Source organism: Salvia hispanica, chromosome 2 (assembly GCF_023119035.1).
Source record: "Salvia hispanica cultivar TCC Black 2014 chromosome 2, UniMelb_Shisp_WGS_1.0, whole genome shotgun sequence".
Classification (NCBI taxonomy): domain Eukaryota; kingdom Viridiplantae; phylum Streptophyta; class Magnoliopsida; order Lamiales; family Lamiaceae; genus Salvia; species Salvia hispanica.
In genome coordinates, this window is record NC_062966.1 from 12,502,183 (window position 1) to 12,527,936 (window position 25,754).

Sequence of the window (25,754 nt, forward strand, 5' to 3'; positions counted from 1 at the left end):
TTGCTATATTAGAAAATAAAAAAGAAAATACTGAAATAAAATTAAACTTATACAGTAAATAAACTAAAAGAGAAAAGAGGGGGGATGGAGAGAGCAAAACACACTCGGTAGACTATTTACAATATTAATTTTAGAAGCATAAATAATTATACAAAAGGTCCATTCAAAATAAGATGGCCCTATAATCACTCAATTTTAACCCCATTAGAGTATCCACAGTGGGGGGACCGCGGCCCTTGGCCTGGAGTCGGCCCAGGCGCGGCCCCCCACTACCGAGGTACAAGGTGGACGAGGCCCAGGGGGTGGACGAGAGAGGGTCAAGCTCTCGGCCAGGCCGAGGCCCTTGGGCACGCGACTCGGCTCGTCACTGCAGGGGCCGAGAGCCGCGGCCCAGGCCATGGTTTCAGTGTTTTTTTTTTTGAGTTTTTGTGTTAATTTTAGGGTTTTGGAGAAGATGAAGTGGAGAGAGAGAGAGTGTATGTGACGAAAAGTTTTCAAAAAAATTTGCATTAATTTAGCATTAATTTAGGAAACAAATCAATCTCAATCACTAAATCCCTATTAAATTGGTCAACTTTTAAATTAAGGATTGTGATTTCAATTCACACCCTAATTACGGAAATAATTAAAATTCAAATTTTCAATAAATATATTTACTTGTAATTGTCAAATTTTTTAAAATTAATTTAGATTTTTTTAATATTATTGTCCAATAATTTGTATTCTAGCTAAATTAAAATATAACAAAAAATGTAAGAAAATAATTTTAATTGGTGGCCCGGAGGGCTACCATTGTGGTGGCCAAGTTTGTTGGGCATGCCCAAGAAATGGTGGCTTGGGCATATGCCCAAGAGGGCCACCACTGTGGACACTCTTATGAATAATACAATAAAAATTGAATATAGGGTTCATACTTCATACTCTGCGGCGACTCCTCTTCAAGTCTCATCATATCTCTCTTCTCCTTCCAATTTGAAAATAGAAATATTGTGATGCTCCTTCACTTCTCACTCTCGGCCCTTGGAAAAAATCTCGTTAGTTGTCGCCAAATTGCCGCCCAATCTTCGCCTCCGTACCTCGTCTGCTCTCTCCTTGTAGCCGTGACACACTACTGGGGCCTTCTTCGTACCGGCATTTCAATTTGTGTTAAATTTAAAATTACAAACAAAATACCGTTTTTTAAAATCTGGGAACAAATTAAAATGATTCTTTAAAATGATCACAATTGAATTATAGTAAAATCATATTCATGGATTAATTGTAGGGAAACAAAAAATGATTATTTAAAAATGATTACAATTACGATTCTTTAAAAATGATTACAATTGAATTATAAATTATTTAATTACCACTTGCATTAATCATGTGATTACTTTTATTTGGAATAGATTATAATAATTAATTAAATTTAACACCATATTAATGGATTAATTATAGGGAAACAAAATAAATTAGTTAAATTCTATCCCTACAATTATGGAATTCAAATTTGTGTTAAATTTTAAATTTACAAACAAAATACCGTTCTTTAAAATTTGGTCACAAATTTTGAATTTTAAATTTACAAACAAAAGGGTTATTCCCAAAATACCCCAAAAATTCCTCTTATTTCCTTAAATACCCCCAAAACTCCCCTTTTATATATTGTATAGATGTATAAATAGATGACAACGTACCTTCGAAAGTAACCTATTCAGTAGGTCTTAATATTCCATTTTATTAACTTTATTCAATTAAAATTTGGTATATATGCTTTAAGAATCCAATTATTCTCCTCTTTCGCAACCAATATCCTAATTTAATACTCCTTCCGTTCCATAGTAATAGAGTTATTTTGTCATTTTGGTACGTTCCATAGTTATAGAGTCATTTTCCTTTTTAGTAAAAAGTCGAAACATTTTTCTACACCTACTTCACTCTCTCTTACTTTTTTTTTCTCTCTTCATCTCTCTACCTTTTTTATTTTTCACTTTATTCCCCCTTTACTTAACTCATCTAACACAATTTTTCTTAATCTTCGTACCAAAAAGAAACGTCTCCATTACTATGGAAATGATGAAATAGTAGTTTAATCACTCTCTTTGTCTGCAAGTCTGCAACCAATCTCTTCATATTAATAGTGGATGGGACCAACTTTAGGTGTATAAAATTAATAAATTGTAAAAATAGAAAATAAAAAGTGATTAAAGTATTATTAATAAAAAATATAATTCACTTCACTGTATTAAAAATAATTACCAAATTAAGCACGTATTAACGGGAAGGACAATGCACCTTTGAAAGTAACCTATTAATTATGTCTTAATTTTCCATATTTATTAACTGTATTGAATTTGAATTTGACATGTACTATGCTTTAAGAGTTCAATCAATCTCTTTTTGCAACCAATTTCATGATTCAAGAGTTTAATTAGTCTACTTTTCTAGTTTTTTTTCACTTATTTTTCTTAATATTTCTTAAAATATGTGCATAAAATGAATGAAACTCCTATTCGTGGATGAGGGAGTATGTTTTAAGAGTACGATTACTCTTTTCTTCCGCAACAAATTTCATGTTTTAAGAGTTTAATTACTCTCTTTGTCCACAATCTCTTCATGTTAATAGTAGATGCAAGGAGTTTTAATATAAAAATAGAGTAAAAGGTGATTAAAATATTATTAATAAAAATATAATTCACTTCATTATTCAGAAAAATTACCAAACATTACGCACATATTAATAGGAAAGACATCGTACCTTCGAAAGTAACCTATTCACTGTGACTTAATCTCCCTTAACTTTATTCAATTTGAATTTGATATGTATGCTCTAAGAGTACAATCACACTCTTCTTCCGCAACCAATTTCCTTGATTTACGAGTGTAATTATTCTCTTTGTTTGCAACCAATCTCTCCAGATTAATAATGTATGCGACCAGTTTAAATATAAAATTAATAAAATATAATAAATAGAGAGAAAAGGTGATTAAAATATTATTCATAAAAATTATAATCACTTAATTATATTAAAAAATTACCAAAAACTAAAATAGATTATTTTCGTGCATTGATAAAAAAAATATTTATTTGTATTTAAAAAAAAAAAAAAAAAAAACTCAATTTTGGATTGTGATAGAAAAAGTACTAGTAACTTATAAAGAGGATAAGAGCATCCACAGCGGTTCACAAAACCGTCTCTATCTCGTCTCGGAGAGACGAGACGGATAAGAGACGCCGCTGTGGGATGCATCCCGTCCCCATCCCGTCTCTATCTCGTCCCACGTCTCTTAGTGAAGGGGCTCCCGGCGAGACGAGACGCCACGCGCTTGGGCGACGTGGCGAGCTCCGGTTCGTGCGTGACGCCCACTCGCCGTCCCGCGAGTGGGCGTCATTTATATCCGTTAAAATTGATTTTTTTTTTTATTTTTTTTTAAATCAGAAAAAATTCAAAAAAAATAAAATATATATATATAAAATTTCAAAATTATACTAGCCGTTTATAGCCGTTTTTTACAAATTTTTAATTTTTTTAAAATTTTTTTTAAGCCCCAAATCACTTCTATAAATACCAAATCATTCCCACAAAACGAAGTAGACGCAAATGATCTTCATTAGACAACTCTTTGCCTCCATTTTTTTTAATGGTGTGTATTTTTATTTTTTTAGGATTTTAATTATGTGTGTTTTTATTTTTTTAGGATTTTAATTATGTATTTTATTTTTATTTTTAGGATTTTAAATTGTAATTTTGTTTTATTTAATGAAGTGTGTTTTTTATTAATTGGATTTGTTGAAAATAAAAATGAAAAATGAAATTGAATGAATAGTTAAGAGATGAGATGGTTAAGAGATGGATGGATGTGGGTGCTATCTCTTAGTTAAGAGATGGAGTGGAAAGTACAGTGGGGCCCATGAATAGTGAAGAAATGAGACGGTTAAGAGACGGATAAGAGACACTGCTGTGGATGCCCTAATACGTCAATTGTTTTAAAAAACAAGAACAAAGGGGAGAAAAAAAGGTCTACGATCTCAGAATATTTTATGTTAATGTCAGTGATCATATTGAGCTTCAAGTTTCCACTTTTCATATCTTAGATAGATCGAGAAATCAATAATAATAAAAAGGATACATTTGCATGATATTGTATATGATTTGATACGCAAAATAAAAATCTTTGTAAAAGTAAATAGCGATAAAGATTTTAATAAATGAGAACTACCACAATAGACATAGATAGCATAGGTATAGTTGTTGAATGTGAATATGGCCTGCAAACAAGCATTCTGTAGTGGGATGGATGATCTATTATTCTATGCTCTTATGTAAACAAAATAGAGGTTAAATACGAACAAATATAAACTCAGACATCAAAATCTCAGTTTAAGAGAAATGCAACTAATTATATCATTAGGCCAAAATTGGTCTTGAGTTGATTGCCAAAGAAAAAAGAGCACACAAGTCTTATACGATAATATAAGAAAAGGAAAATCACAAGACATAAGATAAATAAATACTCAGGCTTAGTAACCACCCTTGAGATCATTAACCACATCGTATGGAATGGGAGTGACGGTCTCTAGTGTAGCACCCTCCACCATGAAACCGGGCTTGGGTCCCTCTGGCTGTCTCTTGGTGCTGATGATTTTGCCCTGAGCCTTCGCCTCAGCCTTCAATTTGTCGTTCTTCTTGATTCTCTCTTGGATCTCCTCATGGCACCTCGAAGGTTGGACGTGCTCCACACGAACATGAATCCTCTTCCTGATGATCCTATTTCCAACCTTTACCACACACGAGAAACACAGCATTTTAGTAAAACTCTGGTAGATAAGCAGATACTCCTACTTTATAAATGTCCTACTGGAATGTAGACAGGCAATGTTTCACTACAACAGTATGCAAGGAATGCAAATGTATCACAAATTGATCAGTGCTCAAACATACAAGAAACCCCAATTAGAAATAAATGTATCACAAATTAATTCAAACGTTGTTTAAACCAGTTAACACATCTTACAAGCTTCTTAGTCTCACAAAGACACATGGTCGATTTATGATTCCAAATTAGCCAAATTAAGATATACAATATTCAAAAGAGATCCAGTTTCAAACATAAAACTAACCGTTCTACTAATTTATTAATGTATAATACAGATTTCAAATTAGAAATGTTGGAGCTCCAGAATCAACATACAACTCTAATTTCCCAAATTGTTAAATCATATTATCCTCCGCAAAAGGTCCTAACCCTAACCAAATACAAAACTAATGTAACAAACAATAACAATATCACAAATCAAAAAGCAGATTTTTCAGCAAGAGACAACGGAAATTAGGGTTAAAAAGCAAGCTCAAAAGACAGCAAACCTGTTTGTTGACTTCGACACCGACAGCGCGCTTGGTGACGTTCCAGACGCGACCGGTGCGGCCATGGTAAAACTTGTGAGGCATACCCTTGTGGATGGATCCGTTCACCTTAACGTCGACATAATCGCCGATTTTGAAGATCCGAAGGTAGGTGGTGAGATGGGTAGGACCCTTCTTCCTGAAGGCGCGGGAGAAGGAATCTCTGGTGCGCGACCTCAAACCGTGACCCGCCGGCATTTTGCGATGCTTTCAGTAGCCTGCCTCACTGCGGATTTGTGTGGGAAATGGAGGTGGAGAATGCTTTAGGAGTTATACTAGGGTTTACGCAATTCTCATGGGCCCTAAAGTTTGTCGAATGGGCTTTTATTTTATGTGGGCCTTCCCAAATAACACCTTATAAATGGAAAATTACTTAGATGGATTACGGTAAGGATCTCCTTATCCACTTTTTCTCCTCCATTTCTCATCCACTAATATAAAATTGACACATGGATCCATTTTTATATATAAAAAAATGCCTACTAAAAGCTTGCTCCATTCCTCATCCACTACATTCTTCATACATTATATGGAATTATGGATCAAACAAAAAGATGTCATCAATCAACAAACTCAAACCATACATAAGTTGAAGCAGTACAGCTACGCTATATGCATTTGATCTGAAGAAATGAAAGCATTCTCTAAACTAACCGAATTAGAAACATCCTCAGTCTCAAAGGCGCATATATTTATTTTCGTGCAACAACAATAATCAGAAATCAATAAAGCAAATACAAATGCACAACCATTCAGACGATGATACAAAGCCAAAATCAACAAAAAATTAGCAGATTCCTTACACACATATATAAAAATGCCTACTAACAGCCTGCTCCATTTCTAGATTACCCACAAAGCAACAACTGCAAAATTTCAAATATACTCCAACCAAGCAGCAAAAATAATGAAATCATTAAATTACCAAAAAAATTTAAAAATAGTTCACAGCAAAATAATTGAGTTCATCAATCTTTTTCCACTTCAAGCTCAAACACAATTGGTCTTAGTGCATGAAAATTTCAAAAATAGCAAACACAATCTTTTTGTATGCTTCTAAACAATTACTTGTGAATGCTTTTTATTGAATGGCATGTTGTGAGCTTCAATGGAGAAGCTTCAATGGAGAATGGGAGAAATACTTCCCGTTAGTAATAAAGTAGAGAGGCGCTGATTTTAAAAATGGAAGATAGAAGGGTTGTTTTGATTTGGCGCTGATTTAGTTCGGTTCATGAATTAGATTTGATTAGGCATTTTTTTATATATAAAATGGATCCATGTGTCAATTTTATATTAGTGGATGAGGAATGGAGGAGGAAAAGTGGATGAGGAGATCCTTACCGGATGGATTATGGCTCCGTCAATGAACTTCAAACTAAAGATTGACTGAATTTTTTAAATACAAGATAAATTTATCGCCTATATACTGAAAAATGAACGTGAATAAATTTAACATTATGGGTACAGGTGATTAAAATTCTCTCTTATAATGATGTTTGTATCCCAGAAACATTATTAATCTGTGAATTGATTAAACAATCAAGATAATAATTAAAGGAAGACTAAAATAGGCATATTTTTTGTAAAAGTTTCTCTCTCTAGTTTACTTTATGTTGAACATGATTTATAGTATCATTCTAGTTTATTCGTATAGAAGTATATAAACATCAAACATGTACGAATTCCAAGGTTAAATGCATTTGGCTATGTATCCTTTTGATTATTACTCCTATTTTACTTTAATAATTACTTCATCCGTTCATCCGTCCCACAAAATATGCACGCTTTCCTTTTGAATCCGTCTCACAAGAATATACATTTTTTAATTTTGAATTTTTTTTTCTCTCTAGTTAGGTGAGACTCATTCTCCACTAACAATAATTTAATTATTTTTTCTCTCTACTTCTCTCTTATTTTACTAATTTTACATTAAAACGCGTGTCGAACCCAAAGAATATATACTTCTCTCTTACTTTACTAATTTTATATTAAAACCCGTATCAGACCCAAAGTGTATATTATTTGAAGACGGATGGACTATTATTTTTAGTGATTTTAGTTATTTAGTAATTGAATGATTTTTTTTTGTTGTTACCAAACCCAAGAGGGGAACAATAATGATTGCTTATAAATAACCAATATCATAGTTTTGTGTATTTTTGGAGGAGCAACAATAGTTCTCTGTCTACTCCATGATAACTCTAACCATCAACTTATTGGTTGGAGGAGAAGCGTCTTACCAATTGAGCTGCGCTTCGTCATTAATCAATATCATACGACAATGGAACTGAGAGATTTGAAATCAGGAGGAAAATCATGAACTGTTAGGCTAAGACACATGATATGATGCAGAAGTCCTAATTTGTAATCCACAATGTCAATCTGAATGCTTCGAAGGAAGCTTCAAGGTTATTTGTGATCATTCTAATATAACCTGAGTAATAATCAGATGTTAGATTGGTGATCAAATTACTGAAGAGTCAATAAAATCAATACCTTAAAGTTTCATTTATTAATTATTTAAATATTAGAATTTAAATTTGCTTTTCTTTTTGTTACTAATTATTTTTATATATTAGTTAAAAGTTAAAACAAATCTCCAACTTTTATTCTCTGGATGACTAGATAGCACAGGCTCAATTGGGGTACTTGAAACATAGATATTAATCTCTAATATTCGTATGAGAAATTGGTATCTAAAATCATGAACTTTGTCTAAAATTTGGTATTTCCCATGAACTTTGAAATTGGTATATAATATCACGAACTTTGCATTTTGTTTGGTATTTCCCACGGATATCTATTACTATATTTGACTAACTTACGAGGCTTTTTCATCATAATTCACACAATTAAATCAACGTGATTTTCAACGTAACTTTTTATCCTATATGTTATGAACTTAAAAAGTGGTTCAAAATATTATAAAACATATCACGGTTGCCTACGTTAAATAAGATTTTGATGAAAACATCTTATTTGAGTGAGTTTGGGAAATACCAAACAAAATGCAAAGTTCGTGATATTATATACCAATTTCAAAGTTTATGGGAAATACCAAATTTTAGGTAAAGTTCATGATTTTAGAGACCAATTTCCCTATTCGTATATATCATTAGTGATTATGGAATACTCCTGCTACCTCCGTCCATCAAAATTTGTCCCATTTTTTCATTTTCGTCCGTCCCTAAAATTTGTCTCATTCACTTTTATCATTTTTGGTAATGGATCTCATCTTGCACTAACTCATTCCTACTCACATTTTATTATAAAACTAATATATAAAAGTAGGACAACAATCCATTAAGTTTTTCAACTCACTTTCTATTATATTTCTTTAAACCCGTGTCAGGTCAAAGTGGGACAAATTTTGGTGGACGGAGATAGTACAATTTATTAGTAGCAAATAAACCTAAAGAAATTGTTGTATGGGCTGGACTTTTGGGCCATTAATGATTAGTTTTGTGAGCCCAAATTGTTGTTCATGTTTTTCGCGCGAAAAGCCTGCAATGAAATGACTTGAAAATAAAGTTGCAGATCAAAAACAAAAGCAAGCCGCGCGCTAACTGTTTCCCTAATTCCCTTGGTATTTTTTCTATGCCTACTGTTGTTTTTTTGGATACGGGAAAATTCAGTGCCACTGATATGGTGTGCACAAGCCGGACATTTGATGTTTAGTTTTAAACCTTTTGTTTTGCGATACTGTTATTGGATTAGTTTAAATCGGGTTTATTGAAATGAATTTTGCATTCGTTAGACTGTTCTGGCGGTGTGAAATGTTTCAGATTTCAAGTGGAATGGATTCTCATGATTATACAGACGTTGGTGTTTGTTTACGGAGGAGTTTTAGTTGCTGTAGGGTTTGCCATAGCTACTAGCTCTGTCGCACTAGGGCGTACTTGGAGTCTGATTGAGATTTGTGGAGATCAAAACTGCTCGATGGATGAAGTTCTTCTTAGTCAAAATGTTCGTCTCTCTATTTGAATTTGGCATCACCTTTCGAATTTCCATCACTTTCCTTTCACAGTTACAACATTATCTGCATTCTGAGTTCTCTGCTGGGGTGAGACGATGTCAATCACACAACCATTAGATATATACTTATGCATTCATTTCTCAGTCCATCTAATAGGTTTTCAATACCACCAAAATATCCTTTTCCCTTATTGAAAAGCTAAATTGATTGTCTGGTATTGATGAAACCAATGATTTAATTGGAGAGCCAACAATATCTAGATGCAGATAGCTATCTTTACTGCCTTCACATAGTGACTAAGCAGCCAACCTGTTTGGGCTTATCCAGAGCAGTTGAGGTTTTTTATGACATCTGAAACGTGTAAAGTGTTGCAGTTGATCCCGTAAGATTTAGGCTCCCTATCAAACTCATTACAGAATTATTTACAGGTTACGCACTTCCAAGGTTCACACAGCTCACAGTGGCATCCTATTGTTCATTTCTTACTAGATGCACTGAGGATGACCATGTTTCCTGAGTTCAGCGTTAAGAGCTTAGATGATTAGTCACAGGTGCTGCAGTTTGAATCTATTTATACACCATTTGCTTCAGTTTTATAATCTACTTATCTGAAACTGGTACTAATATGTAAAATTTTGAAGTGATTATCCCCCTTCTCCTTCTGGTAAAGTTTTATGCGCTCTCTCTTGAATCGTTACGGTTTGCTTTTTACTCATATGGTGGGTATATGCTGGTGTACCATCAATGGAACATAGAAACATCTACTCTGGAAAGACTAAGGGTGATTTACAATAAGATTTAGGCAGCATTTAGTGTGGACAGTTTCAAATATATAGTCCAGTATTCTTGATAGTTGTTGGCAATGCTTTACTTTAAGATTTTTACAGTGTATGATAGGGTTTGTATGCATTGAGTTTTATATTGGGAGTACAGAGGTTGATGACCCTTGAATTTCTGGTTAAAACAGTTCTCATTTTTAAGGTTTCACAGTTGTGAATTGACTCATTGAGCCTGTAGGTTGTAACTGTCTCAGTAAAACATTGGTATCTTACCGTGATATATTGTATATTTGTATACTCAGTCAATTCTTATAGCAGAGATCTATCCAACTTATGATCATAAATGCTAACAACAACTCAAGAAAGATACTTTTTGCTATGTTGAACTCCTTCATATTAGTACTATCTTGGATAATGTCAAATGTCAGTACTTGCTTGTGCCATTAACTATTAGATACGGCCACGATACAGTTAATTTGTTATTAAAGCAAAAAAGATTGGTGATTGAATATATGGTACTGATGCAGCTCTTTATCCAACATAAAACGTGTCTAGCCTCTGAGCTAAATAAATGTGATATTATATAGTACTACTAGTATACAGTGGCATCTACGGAATGCAAAGGGAGTGCTCTAAATTCTTGAGTGTCTATTGTGAATGTTTTTTCAATTTGTCTATTGATTGTTGTTATGCTGGATCCAACAATATTGATAATGAGGGAGTAGCATACATTGCTATCTTTTCTTAGAAATATTAGCACAAAGAGGGGGTAAAGACAATAAGAGAGTGAAATTCCTTTAATCCTAAACATGTTTGCAGTTTGTAATTATGAAGTAGACTTTTGATGCATACCTCACATGAGGCATTCTGCTGGATGCAAGTTGGAAGCATTCATATGTGTTGTTGAAATACTTGGGAGAGGTAGGGGCGCTCATGTCTGGGGTCCTTGTTGTTTTATGTGGATGGAATCGTGCAATATTAATTGAGCTACAGAAAGTTTTATTGTCTACTTAATATGATCACCTAATTATATCACATTTACCAGTTTTTTATTAGGTAAATGCCAACCTTGATGAAGAACTTGTCATCTTTGAAAATCAGATAACAGAGGTGGTGCCAGGACATGTGTGTGGTTAAGCTAAGCTATACGAGCATCTCTCATTATCATTGTACATGTACAATAGAATACATACATGTGGCACCATATATCATCTTTTTGTCTTGATTGCATGATCCCAACACCCCCCCCCCTGCGCACTTTAGCATGGGGGGACTGTTCAAACTGTCAACCTCGTCTGCAAGCTTTATAGAGCTGTGGACCGATGTTACTTAAATTCCATGGTTGTGTGACTGTGGTCCTAAGTTTCATATATGTGTGCTCATCATATGTCTTTGTTATTGGCTTCTTTATTAGTCAACTTTTTCTGTGCATTTGTTTCTGTAGGTATCCTCTATTTATCCCCCATCAGAGGGAATTTAGTTGGTGGGCCTGGAGATAGTTGGCTTGTATTATCATTGCCACAGTAGCAATTTGGTAACACTTCTCTATTCATGCTTTTAACTCCTTTCCACTATTTTTTTTACTTTCCCACAATCCCACTGCTGTCAGTTTCCGTCTAATTGGAGGGTGCTCAAGGCCATACAATTTTCATTATTTTGAAATGGAATAAACATGCATATTTTGGTTCCTCGTCTTTTTTTTGAATTGGATCTCTGTGCTAGATTCCCTTTGTTTTCTGTCATATTTTTTGAGCTAGGTCCTAAGTGTTTTTTTAATCTTGTTTTTTGGATTCATATACTGTGGTTTGTAAAAACTAAGTCATGTACTTTCATTTATGCTAACATTATGCCGTCGCCTAAAGGAGCTAAATCAAACGTGACTAAAAGTATTGAAATTCAAATTTAACCTAGTTACCTTACAGGACAAAAATAAACAGCAAAGTCTCAGTTTTAACTATTAAAAGTACAGTCATATTTCAGAAAAACTTGGCAGCAAAAAATGTGCACGTCTCCTTCTGGCAAATGTAGTGTTCTTTTCGGTAGATGGAATGTGAGAAAACTTGCTGAAAACTACGTGATCGGCCCAAACATGGTATTTTCTTTTTCATTTTGTTTTTTCCATTTTAAAGTTTAGTATTGGTTCTCAACACATAACTCACACACACGTTATACTATGCATGCATTTATTGCTTGGAATAATTGCAGCCCTCTGTAAAAGCAAGTGTGAAATTTTAATAAAATAAACTCTGATATATCAGGTGGTTCAAATTTTAGGTAAGGGATATGTTACGAAATTCATGTTTTTGCTGAGTTTATCTTCTATTTATAAATTATCTTTTTCATTTTTGATCAAGTTGAAGAAGTATTTGCTATTTCATCAAAGCCTATTTATAAATACCTTTTCATTTTTGTGGCTGTAAATAAAGATGGATGTATCACATATTGTTTTTAATCTTATTAATTATGCTGCACAGCATTAAATTTCATATTAATGGATATATAATGAGGTTGTGCTTGCAAATTCGAAAATTAAATGCTGACTGACTATGTATTTTGAAAAGGTACTCCCCACAAAAATAAATTCTGAAATTATCATAATCTGCCCTTGCCAGTTATATTTCAAACTTGCATATATCTAGATTTGGGAAGCTTTAACGAAAAGTTGGAAATTTATTGCAGCTAATACACCACTGCAGATTCACATGCCGAAGCAGTATAGTACCTTCATATAGTCATGAATAAGACTTAAGATCTGGATCTCCCCAGCCATGTATATATTTGTACACATTGTTACGTGGGAGATAGATGTATCTATACAGAGGATCTATATAGAGGATAAAGGAGCCTGAATAATTTTTTGGGCAAATTGCAAAAAAAATTATACTATAAATTTTAATGTTTTTCCTCAATTTTTACAGAGTTTAATTTATTTGAAATTGTATCTAATGAGATATCCAAAAAGTTATAAGAGGATGCGACCACATGTGAATTTTATTATCTTTCTCAACACATTTAGCAAATAACTTGACCATGTCATCAATTTGAAATACATGTGCGTCATTTATTATCTTTCTCAACACATTTAACTTAACCATGTCATCAATTTGAAATGCATGTGCGTCATATCAACAATATAGTACATATAGGAAATGAAAATATTTCGTCATGAGATAATTGAGAAATATGTATAAAAATCATAGTTCTCACGACGACTTTTAAAATTGACATAGCAGAATTTAACCAAAATTCATGGGTTTTTTGGCAATTTTTCTGCAAATTTTTTCTTAAAACTAGGGGTCATAAACATATTCTCTTGAAGTGTGTATATATGACATGTGTGTAAGTTTAGGGTGCAAATATATTGTGTACATATCTCCACCCAATAGATCCCATTCACTTCAATAGACTTGGCAAAATGGGAATGCTCAGATCACTTATCTTAGCTTAAAACTGAATGCAAATTAAAGAGTTTTCACCAACATAATTGTACAAAACAACTGATTTATTATAGGATCAGTTCTCTCACTAGTAAGTGTGGCCAATTACACACGAGATATGGGAGGATTCATCACTTCATATATACATAGTACACAACTAATATTGATCTTTAATATCTAGTACATTGAGCATGACAGTTAGGGGCCTACTTTAACATAAAAATTAAGATAAGTGGTCTCAAGATCATTTGGAGGTAGCAAGTGGCAAAAGTCTTCATCCGAAATCTTCTCTAGATATGTTATAACATCATCAGTTAAAGCTGGATGGTACACCAGATCTTCAACTAGATATGTCTTAACATCATTAAAGCTTTGATGATCCCTACCTTATATTCATTTCAGCTGCTCTATTAATTCTTGCCTTGAGTGCTGCTACAATTTATAGTGGTGGTTTGGTTTGTGACTCCAATTAAATAATCCACCAAGACATGAAAGAGAGACCTTTTCTTGCTACTAATATGACCGACTTAACAGAATAATGTGATGAATGTCTATTGATTAACACCAACGGTCTGTTTCTAGCTAGCTAGCTAGCTGCTGTTCTTATTTCTTCAACTCCATTGCAATTCTTGAACTATATTTATTCGAAATTAAACTGACACTGACATAATCTACAATATAGCAACACATAGATATGTATGTGTGAAGAAACTATATTAATATAGAGTATGTCCCTGCAGAATATATGGAGAAAACTCATCAGAGATGCAAATCCAAACTCACATGATCTTGCATGGCAGGCTTTGCATCGAATGTGAACCGGCTCTGAGAGCCAAGAGCAGCAGCACTAGTTATTGTTGACAATGGATTCAACTTCTCAGTCTTGGAATCTAGCAATGGAATCTGGCGATGGTGTGTGGGTAGAGAAGGAAAAGGAGACGGCCGCCACAACCCCAAGGGGCTGCCATTGATAGGCTGTGGCTGTGGGTGATGGTATGAGGAGTGTGGTCTGGTGCTGTTCCAAGAATGATAGGGTGGAGGAAGAGGTGGTGGAGCTGATCGGAAGCGGGTGTAGTTGATGAGGCGGTAATGATCATCTGATATGCCAGCATGGACCATAACCGACTGCAGATGGGCGCGTTTGGCGTTCTGGCGTTCCCTCTTGTGGGCGTTTTGGTGGCCGCCAAGAGCTTGGGAGGTGGGAAAGATTCTGCAGCAGTAATGGCATTCGAACTTCCTGCTGCTTGTCTCTGTGCTCTTGCTCTCTCCATCATCAATGCTGCTGCCACCTCCAAATTCTTTGCCGAAAAGCCTTATGGCGCTGCCGCTGCCCTTTTCTTTAGCCGGACGGATGAAGGGCAGCTCAGAGAAAGACTCCACGTTCATGAAGTCGCGAGTCTCTCTCTCATTCCTCTCCATCCTTCTTGAGAGAAAGAGAGAGAGAATGTTGAAAAGTAGGAGCTTTAGTTCTCTTGTATTGTTAGTATAGTAGATGTGACAAGGTGTTGGAATATATATGGCATGATTTGCATTGGATCTATAATTAAGGTCCCTTCTTTTGGGTGAATATTTATTGATCACGGTTTTGCACTTATTAAGCCTGACTACACAGTTTTGTAGTTTATTGAAATGGCTCCATCTAATAATCCTTGTCATTGTGTGATAACAATGGTTGCAAGGCATGGCAAAGTTTTACATCATACAATTCCATTCCAATATATGGGCTACAAAACTACAAGTCTACAGCATGTATAGATTGTGAAATCTGTTGGCTTTCTGCGTAATAACAACATTACATTTACATTAATATTGATGTGGTTAAGTTTGATGATAAAGGCTGCAAGATTTCATTGATAATTGATCAAGAGGCATTAATGTGGAAAATGTGATTAATATTCAAATCAAAGAGAAGGGACAAATGAATTGAACAGTAGTGAGGACCACGTACAAGTACTTGTTTCCACTTCTTAATAGCTACTTGGCTCTTCTGTAATAAGGCTACCCCATTGTACAATCATGTGGTCCTAATCTATGTTGCCCATGAAAGAGAGATTCCAAATCCATCATCATTACGCTCCCTTTCTCTACATGGTTTTTTTACCTTATGTGCTTTAAATTCCATAAACAAAACCATCGACTTGGATTCAACTGTAAAGCTATTTCTAGCAAATCAAACCCCAACACTCATTATTCTTTCATTACAGACTTGGTATATGTTTATGTTATATACACTAGTGGTCCTAATTATCTCATAGGAGTATATTTATGGAACAATTAATATACTACTTCCACTATATAACGCAGCTGCACAATGTTACTACATTAGATACTACCCCTAGATGATAAAAGGTGTGTCCACCAATGCTAACGGAGTATCCAAGATTTTCAGTTTATGAGTGCGATCAGGGACGAATCTATCCTCAAATATGTTTACATATACTAGTACTATTTTGTTGTTTAATTTTACAAAAAATTTGAAATTTCCTTATATTTGCACCTTCTCAAATTCTCAAAATTTCCTCGTGGAGTATATAATTTGCCCCCTTTCATTTATAACCTAACTCTGCTCCTGAGTGCGATATAATTATGGCTACTTGAAGCATTCAACCGGTCCATTTTCTTCTTTTTAATATGTTCTTTCAATCAAAATAACTGTCTTTATTTTTTTTAATAAAAACTTCTTTATATAAAAAAATGGATCACTTTCTTGTGTTATTATTTGGATGAGATCTGCTATTTGAAATGGATATTCTAATAACAAAAAATATGCATTACTACAAGATAACTAAAATACATTAAAAATTGAATTAAATAGAAAATATAAAAGTAAAATGCATCATAAGATAATTAAAATGTACTATTAGAAGAGACTAAAAAAGAGATGCATTATAAAATAACTAAAATGCATAAACATACGTTAGAATAGAATTAAAATGTATAAATGTGCATTAGAAGATAACTAATATTTTAAAAATTACATTATTTTATTTTCGTAATATATAAGCTTGAATATGTACTTTGATCCTGTACATGTTACATTATTAGAGCACATTTTATTATTTACTATATGAATATGTTGGCGTATATACAAGATATGAACTTAGTTCAAAATATTTTCTACTATTATCATTTTTCCTTCACCTCATATTCATTTTTTTCTGTCCGCCTAATCAATCAATGACAATTTCTGTTAGCCCAGATTCAATCATTTATTAAAGTCATCTTTAACTATTCACACTAAATCTAAAATAAGACTCCTATTTTCTATAATTTTAATAATTATTATCCTCTTAAACGTATCTATACCAACACACCAACCTACAAATTTTCGATCACTAATTTAATATACGGAGTACTAAAAAGATAGTACTATTAGATTTACCAATCATTCAAAAATTATGATAGTATTAAATTTATTATGTGTTATCATATGTTTCATGCCATGTATTTTGTACTCCCTCCGTTAGGCCTGTCAAAATAGATATCAAATATTGGATACCCGATATCTGAACCCAAAAAAGTCGGGTAATTGAATACCCGAAATCCGATTTTTTGAGTTTCGGATCGGGGTCGGCCGGTTGGGTATTGAGAATTTTGGATTTTCAGGTATACCCGAATTATCCGATTTTTTTATAAAATTAATATATAGTGTGTTTATTCTAATTTGCATCTACTAGTTATTTACACACCCAAAGATGAAATACCCAACTGTGACCTGTCCGATTTATATTACTCCATATACTTAATTTCTAATTACTTATATTAGTTCTAATTTTAAAGTTTAAGTAATTAAATATTAGGATTAATGGTAGTAACTGAGTTACATATTTACAGCAGACACGACTCCCTCTTCTCTCCAGCTCTACTGCTCTCTCACCTGCACCCACTGTCAGTCTGCCGGCGCTGTCACCTGTCCCAACGTCGCCGTCGTCTCTTCTCCCAGCACCGGCCAAAACAAGATCTCTTCTACTGCCCAGCCGGGGGCAGTCTCCTCTCCTAGCGCCGATGCCCTATACTGCCCAGCCGCCGCTCTCTTCTGCGCGCCCAACTCTCCTAAAAATTGAAATTGAAATCGGGACTGGATACTCGAGTCGGGTATTCGGGTATCCGAAACTAATTTCGGATCGGATATCGGGTACTAGATTTTGAGAAATTCGTGATCGGGTACCCGAAATTTTCGGATCGAGTATCCGCGGATACCCGATTTAACAGGCCTACCTCCGTCACCAAAAAATATGAACTTCAGGTTCAGCACGGGTTTCAATATAAATACATGAACTTTGAGATTTTTTTTTCCTTTGACAAATAATTCCGCCAAATTAAAATGCATGTGGACCACACATGATAAATTATTATCTACATGAAAACGTAGCAAGACAATCTTTCGAGTTGTTGTCTATAAATATACAAACTTTCGACATTTTATAATATTTTGTCTAAACTTTCGTTTTTTTAATCTACATGCATGAACTTTGGGATTTTAAAAAATTTCTTGCATGGGTTAATTTTGATCGAATTGTGTGTTTTTGTGAATTACTCTAATTTAAGCCAATAGTATTCATAATATTTATTATGAATACTATTGGCTTACACAATTGTCTAATACTCCATATTGAATGAAAAACAAATTTTATGAGACATTGTGTATTTTTAACTTATACTTAATATTGAATAAAAAAACAAATTAAAAAAATATTTCAAAAAATATTTTCTGCCTAGCCCGACCATTTACCAAAGAGTGAACTTAAAAAATGGTCATTGGATTATGGGTTTATCTCGAAAATGGTCCCTGGACTTTAAAAATATCACCAATAGTCCTATGGACTAAGGGTTAATATAAAAAACGGTCTTTTTGCACTGTTTCGAGACGAAAATGCCCTTTTGAGGGGTTTTGGGGGGTTTGGGCAATTTGGTCTTTTTACACTTTTAACATTTTAAATCTGATATTATTTCAGTTTATGTACTAAATCTAATATTATTTCAAAATTATCATTCTTCTTCCCTTTTGTCATCCTTCACTTTATTTCATTATTTCGATATTAGATTTAATTTATAAAATTAAATTTTAAATTTTAATTTTTAAATATCAATAAATTTTTTTAATTAAAACTATTAATTCATGGACACTATAAATATTGATTAAAACTATTAATTTTTGTTATTTAATATAATATTCAGCTGAATTGAAGAAGTACAGAAAAATAATATTAATAATGATGGAAAAATAAGAACTATTCTATTTAGCCTTCGTTCGATTGTTATAATTGTTTGTAATTGAATATTATGAAGTTGGCTAAAAATTTTATATAGGAGTATTTTTGTTGAAATTTTCTAGTCATTTTGATTGTTTTCAAATTAATAAACGAAAATTATATTAGTCTTACATTAGATGCATATTTATTTCAGAATAAATCGTGTTATATGATCTATTTATGAATAAAGCTATTAAATATTGATTAAAACTAAGGTGTTGTCATATCTTATTGAATAAAGCTATTTATGAATAAATCGTGTTATATGATCTTATTGATTAAATATTGATCTATTACATATTGATTAAAATTTTTTAGCCAACTTCATAATATTCAATCACAAACAATTATAACAATCGAACGAAGGCTAAATAGAATAGTTCTTATTTTTCCATCATTATTAATATTATTTTTCTGTACTTCTTCAATTCAGCTGAATATTATATTAAATAACAAAAATTAATAGTTTTAATCAATATTTATAGTGTCCATGAATTAATAGTTTTAATTAAAAAAATTAATTAATATTTAAAAACTGAAAATTTAAAATTTAATTTTGTAAAATTAAATCTAATATTGAAATAAAGAAACAAAGTGAAGGATGACAAAAGGGAAGAAGAATGACAATTTTAAAATAATATCAGATATAGTACATAATTGAAATAATATTAGATTTAAAATGTTAAAAGTGTAAAAAGACCAAATTGCCCAAACCCCCCAAAACCCCTCAAAAGGGCATTTTCGTCTGGAAACAGTGCAAAAGGACCGTTTTTTATACCGATTCACTTGGATTTTACATGATTTTAGATGGTAGTTTTACTTGGTTTTGATCATATATTGTGTACTTTGAGACATGGTTATAACTACTTCTCTATTATGTTGGTATTTTGACCATTTTGTGAAGAATGTGTAGAAAAATGTACAAAATATGTGGATGTGCAGCTGCTCAATGTACGAGACAACTTTTCTGGAGATTTTGAAGTCTTATTCGCATGTAATGCATACCATTCTCTTCGTCTTTGAAAGAGCTTCGCGTGGATATCTTAAACGTCTCAATCGGAGTTCGGTAGAAGAAGTTATGGCCGTTTTACCAAGACTGCTAATAAGTCGTATTCTAAGCCTTGGTTACTGATCAGTATGTCGTGAAATGCATGTATAATCAGTAAAACAGTTGCTTAAGTATGCAGGATTAATGGATCCAAGTCAGTAGGAGACGATTCAGGTGACGCAAGTGAAAAGAGCGCTAAGAAGAATGCGATACTGACCAGGATGCATGCCAGAGAAAAGGCTCGAGATGGAGAAGAAGGATAGCTGGGATGATCATTAACAAGGGCCGAAAGGTCAAATTCGTGAAGGAAGTCTACCCTAAAAGCAAGGGCAAGCCTCCCTATAAAAGAAGCCACTTGGAGAGAGACAAATAAGTTTGCAAGTTCGGTTCTCATACACACTTAGTAGAATTCTCTCTAGAAGATCAGTCCTTCAGCATTATCGAATCTCTCGTTCCTCGCCACAGCTATGGTCACTTGACGTCCAAGAGTCTGCCGGAGAAGTTATCGCTCCACTGTTCCAACCAGTTTGTCGGAGTAGTATAGCAGTATTACCGCCCGGAGTGGCAAAACAATCGTTATTTGCTTTTTAGTTTAATCTTTGCCTGCTTTCTTCATTGGATTTGTTGCAAACGTTTATCTTGGTTGCCTTTTGAAGTATTTAGTGAAGATCCAACGTTTAAGCTATGAAATTTCTATTCCGAATGTCTCTTTGGTTTGAGTTTGCTTCATTCTGCCTAGAAAAGTTAGATTTAGTTATCGCTTTTAACTTTTAAATGCGTGCATGTATTTTCTTTCGAGTAAGCTAGATCTGTGGTTGTTGATCGAATTTTATAGTTATGTTTCAGTCTGAGTTTTCGTTCATGAGTCTTTCGATCCGCACTGTGATCACCACCTTGCATGTCAGTCAGTAGAGGTAAAACTGCAGTCCACCGTCCATCTTAAGTTTGAGTATTTTAATTCAATAGATCTTGAGTTTGAAGTCATGAATCTGAGTTTAGTTATGGTGTTTGTGTTCATATGATTTCTGTTAATGCTTGGTGAAGAAGAAAACGTCAAAATCAACTTTAGTTTGGACCACTTTACTTTTAAGTTACTTTTGCTTTTATTCCCTACTTTTCAGGTGTACCTTCCAGACCTGTCAGAGAGCCAACCAGCCACCAGATATACCTTGTTGTCTAAATTTCCTCTTTTAGTAACTATCTACTTTTCATATACCTCTGAGACACATTGTCCCCTATTTTCACGAACACAACCACATGCCTGTTATTTTCACGCCTATTAGTCAGTAGAGTACCACCTTTATTTCTTGCCTAGGTAAAATCTCAACCCAAGCGTGGTAGCTAACCAAAAACACCCAGGAATGTCACCGCAGTATCCGAACGTGTCCATCCTTGTGGGATTCGACCCTTACCTCCATTATACTAATCAGTAGAAGTGGGTTGAGGAATATTTGTTTGATACCAGGTTCCGGTTATCGTGCCAACGACTCAGCTAGGTCGGGAATCTCATCCCGATCAGTTGGATACACTTTCAAAATATACGTTGACCGAGAGAAACCCCTGCGCTTTCAACTGCGCAGAGCAGTGACATAGCTGGCGACCCGCCAGGTTCGCATGCAAACGAACCTAGCGACCCGCCAGAAAAAGACGAGAAAAACGCCGTAAGCAGCTGGCGACTCGCCCTTCCCGACGCACAACTAACATGGCGACCCGCCAGCTTCGTCCGACAGTTTATTTCGAGCTCAAAGTCAACCCTAGGTATATATATATGCCTAGGAAACGCCTCTAAACACAGCTTACACGCCTCCTACCCAAAAATACCACCTTTTCACCTAGGAAGAAGAGAAGAACGAGCAGAGGACGAGTGTTCATCGCAAGCTTAAAGACGAAGCCTCCAACCCGCCCAATCCAATTCTAGGAGTTTCTACTTTTAGTTTTATTCTTGTTCAAACAATATTTTTGAATATTTCTTTGACTTTTGTGTTGAACATGAGTAGCTAAATCCGTCGTAGAGTTCTACGGGGGAGATACAATGATTTTTATGTTTAATTGATTTTCTTTTTCTATGCCTTAGCTCATGTGGTTATTTTTACTTCTCTTGTGCTTATACATTTATTTGACTGATCAACTTATAAATACATGTGGATTTTACTACAATACTCGGGAGATGAGTAGTTTAATTCAAAAGAAGAGAAGTTGACGTCTTTGCCAATATAATCGACAGATTTGAGCCTTTGAATGAAGCTAAGTATCTTAGGAGCTTTTAGGAGTTGTTACCTTAGTTCTAGGAAGGACACTTCGGTTCTAGGTAGCAATCTACAAATTATATGCTTTGAGAAAAGATATAGTTTTACCTTAGTGATAGCTTAATAACCCTTGAAACCCTTTGTTGGCATAGTTTGGAAGTTAGTTGAGCATATGATAGTTGTTATCGATCCCGTAGGATTCTACCCTTCTCATCCTTGATCTACATCCGTTTTTTCTTATTTGCTTTTAGTTCTTTAGTTGTTTTTAATTGTTTTTACCTTGCCTCTTAAGAGAGAACTGTCTACTCCTGTTGCAATAACAATGGCGGACAACGAAGAGAATAATGCACCACATTCAGATCCGGTAGTCCAACAACTCCAATTACAACTTGCAGATGTGGTGAAACAGCTAAAAGAAAAAGAGGAACAACATGCCATAATGCCAGTGCAAAACATGTACGCTTACAGAGAGGTAGAGAATCCACCAATTGGCAATGATGGGATTGATGCCAATCATTTTGAGCTCAAGCCAGGATTGCTTAATATGTCTAAGTCCGGGACACCAAGTCATAACTTTTTACAGGGGGTGTACTCCAGATGCAATGCGTGAACTGAATTGGAGCGCAGGAGCAGCACTCTTTCAATTAGGAGAGAATGATGCTATGCAAGTGATTGAGAGAGTAGCTTCCACTGATGAAGGATGGAATAATGAAAAAAACAAGTCATATAGGGTGGCCTCTACTACAGAAGATGATAGGATAGATAGAATGTCAAAGCAGCTAGATCTTTTGACCACTCAACTGGGGATCATGGAGATGAGACAACCTGGACCAGAACTGCAAGGAGGAGTTGAAGGTGTCAACTATGTGCACCAAGGAAGGAATAACATGAACTTCAACAACTATCGCCCCAACCAAGGTGGTGGTAACTATAACAACTATGGTAACAAAGTGCATCCCAATCTCTCATATGAGAATCCTGCAACCACCGCCAGGATTCACAGTGTCTAATGGGTTGGTAGAACAGCAGAAAAAGCCTACTACTGAAGATATCTTGGCAGCATTAATGAATCAGACTACCAAATACATGGAGAAAACTGACAAGTACATGGAGAGCACTAGTCAAAGGTTGGGGAAGGTTGAAAACGACGTGCAAAGCTTGAATGTGCATATGAAGAGCATTGATACTCAAATTAGTCAAATTTCTCAAGCTGTAGGTGTCCAACATCAGCCAGAGCAATTTCCAGCACAGACCATAAACAATCCCAAAGACTGCAAGGCCATACACTTGAGAGGTGGTAAAAGCTATGAAGGACCTTCCATGCCTGTAGAGGAAAAGAAGAGCACTCCAGAGGAAGATGTCAAAGCAGAAAAGAATTCCAAGGGAAAGAATAAGGTGGACATTCAGACCAAGAAAGACACAATGCCAGAAAAGCTGCCCCCTCCCTCCATTCCTACGACAGTTAGAGTGCCCTTCCCATTTGCCGTGAAGAAGAAGAAGTTGGATGAGCAATTCTCCAAATTTCTCGATATTTTTAGGAAGGTGCACATTAATATACCATTGGTGGAAGCTCTGCAAGAGATGCCTACATATGCAAAGTTCCTAAAAGATGTGCTCTCCAAGAAGAAGAAGTGGATTGATTATGAGATGGTGAACATATCTGAAAACTGTAGTGCGATAATTCAAAAGAAGCTACCTGCCAAGCTTAAAGATCCTGGGAGTTTCAATATCTCATGCGTCATTGGAAATGACAGACAGACAAAGGCACTGTGTGATCTGGGGGCGAGCATAAATTTGATGCCATTATCATTTTTCAGAAAGATGAAGATCGACACTCTCAAACCGACTACAATCACACCGCAGATTGCAGCTAGATTAGTCACCTATCCTAAAGGAATTGTTGAGGATGTTCTGGTGAAGGTACACGATTTCATATTTCCCGTCGATTTTGTAGTGTTGGATATGGAGGAAGACATGAATGTGCCGCTTATCCTAGGGCGCCCATTCCTAGCAATGGGAAAAACATTGATAGATATAGCAAATGGAGAGCTCACTCTTCGTATGGGCAACAAACGACACATTTTGTCTATCTATAATGCTATGAAGAGTCATGAAGATGAGGAACTTGTTATGAAGATGGAGTGCAAAGTTGTGCATGTTGTGAAGGTCCAAAAGAAACAAGCAATTGAGTCAACATTAGGGGATTTTTCATTACCGCGATGGATGTTCGGTTCATGTGGTGGATCAATTTCTAAAGCAGAGACTGCATCAAATCCTAAAGTGAAGGAGAAGAAAATAAAAGCTGCAAATTCACCCAAAGTGGAAACCAAAATTTGTGATGGAGCTTTGAAAACTACTTGGTGGAAGAAGAGATTGGCTAGATCATATGCTTCCAAGATTGATAGAAAATCCAACACCACCATTCATGGCGTGACATGATGCAGCTCATGGAGGACGTCGAGCCAACAACGATAACCAAAGGCACTGTAGGGGAGATAACCCCTAGTAGGTAACTTTTAATTTTATCGTTTTATTTTATTTTTGGTGTATTTTTTTTGTTGCTTGCTTACCATGTAAGTCTCCCTTCTCCACCAACTTTTCAAACTTATTCTTTGCTTAGCTATGAATAAGTTTGGGGGGATGATATGGCGGATAGGGACACTAACGAGGTACGTATCTTATTGCTTTTGTTGCTTTATTTTGTTTTAGGATAGAATTATTTTGTTAGAACTCCTTGAATGCTTGCTTTGATTGGTTGGGATTGATTGAAAAAAAAATATTTGAAATTGAATTGAAAAACTTGGTAGTAATTTGGGTGAAGACTAGTCGTCTATGATAAAAGAACCTTCCACTTTGAGCTATCACTTGACCATTGACTTGAGAGTTTGAGTAATAGGATACATAAGTAACGAATTGCTTGTTTGTCTTGATTCATGCTATTTGCCCAGTGAGACTTTAGCTTTTAATTCATTCATGTGTGATTTATCATCAATTGTGTATGTGTTTCTAGAATTTGCTCCTTGTCTTCTTGAGTCTACATAGTGACCTTAGAGATAGGGGAAGATGTTAGGCCATCGTTGTTAGCCTCATTTTTACCTAAACACTAACCTTATTATAATACCCTTGATAGCCAAGTTTGAGCCTATTGCCTTCCTTTTGTCAAGCTAATCAAAGGGGTTGGGAATCCTAGACTCTAGAATTGTTGAGCTATGAAAAGAAGAGTTTAGTTGTTGAAAGAAATTGGTTGTGTTTAGCTTATCAAGTTGGTAATTGGTTGTACTTAAAGAAAAAAAAAAGAAAAAAAAAAGAGAAAAAAAAGAGGAAAAAAGAGAGAAAAAAGAGAGAAAAAAAAAGAAAAAAAAGAAAAAAAAATGTACATAGAGCATAATTTGAGGTCTTTGGAAGTTGGGAAGAAATTTGACAAAGTCTAGTTATTATCGAGAAGTGTTTTGAGAATGGTTGAAGTTGAAAGTGGATTATGTAATGTCTTGGAATTTCACATCTTTTTGGGAATTTAGTACTTTAGCCAAATATTACCCCACCTTACCAAAGAGCCTACATTAGAACCTAAATAAAAGACCTTTCGGACTCTAGATTTATTGTCACACGAAGTAGATGAGAGGTTAGGCATT

General features: G+C 34.6%; 3 protein-coding genes across 3 annotated transcripts; 1 reads left to right on the forward strand and 2 right to left on the reverse strand.

Annotated features, from left to right (window-relative positions):
* Nucleotides 1–4,360: 4,360 nt before the first annotated feature.
* On the reverse strand, nt 4,361–5,637 carry LOC125208433 (60S ribosomal protein L21-1-like). The gene is made up of 2 exons (XM_048108040.1): nt 5,346–5,637; nt 4,361–4,759 (listed from the first exon to the last, which is right to left on the reverse strand). Exons 1-2 carry the CDS (start codon nt 5,580–5,582, stop codon nt 4,502–4,504), a joined length of 495 nt encoding a protein of 164 aa, XP_047963997.1. The 5' UTR covers nt 5,583–5,637; the 3' UTR covers nt 4,361–4,501.
* Nucleotides 5,638–13,719: 8,082 nt separating this feature from the next.
* Nucleotides 13,720–15,049, reverse strand: LOC125204927 (zinc finger protein 8-like). Its single transcript, XM_048103701.1, has one exon. It carries the CDS (start codon nt 14,993–14,995, stop codon nt 14,336–14,338), a length of 660 nt encoding a protein of 219 aa, XP_047959658.1. The 5' UTR covers nt 14,996–15,049; the 3' UTR covers nt 13,720–14,335.
* Nucleotides 15,050–23,187: 8,138 nt separating this feature from the next.
* Nucleotides 23,188–24,561, forward strand: LOC125206300. Its single transcript, XM_048105573.1, has one exon. The coding sequence runs from the start codon at nt 23,188–23,190 to the stop codon at nt 24,559–24,561; it is 1,374 nt and encodes a 457-aa protein (XP_047961530.1).
* Nucleotides 24,562–25,754: the final 1,193 nt, after the last annotated feature.

Bases quoted from the DNA above. Each gene is read 5' to 3' on its own strand.
- LOC125208433 (XM_048108040.1), bottom strand. From the start codon at position 5,582: ATGCCGGCGGGTCACGGTTTGAGGTCGCGCACCAGAGATTCCTTCTCC. The intron at 4,760-5,345 runs GTTTGCTGTCTT...TGTGTGGTAAAG, and splicing joins GTGTCGAAGTCAACAAACAG to GTTGGAAATAGGATCATCAG.
- LOC125206300 (XM_048105573.1), top strand. From the start codon at position 23,188: ATGAATCAGACTACCAAATACATGGAGAAAACTGACAAGTACATGGAG.
- LOC125204927 (XM_048103701.1), bottom strand. From the start codon at position 14,995: ATGGAGAGGAATGAGAGAGAGACTCGCGACTTCATGAACGTGGAGTCT.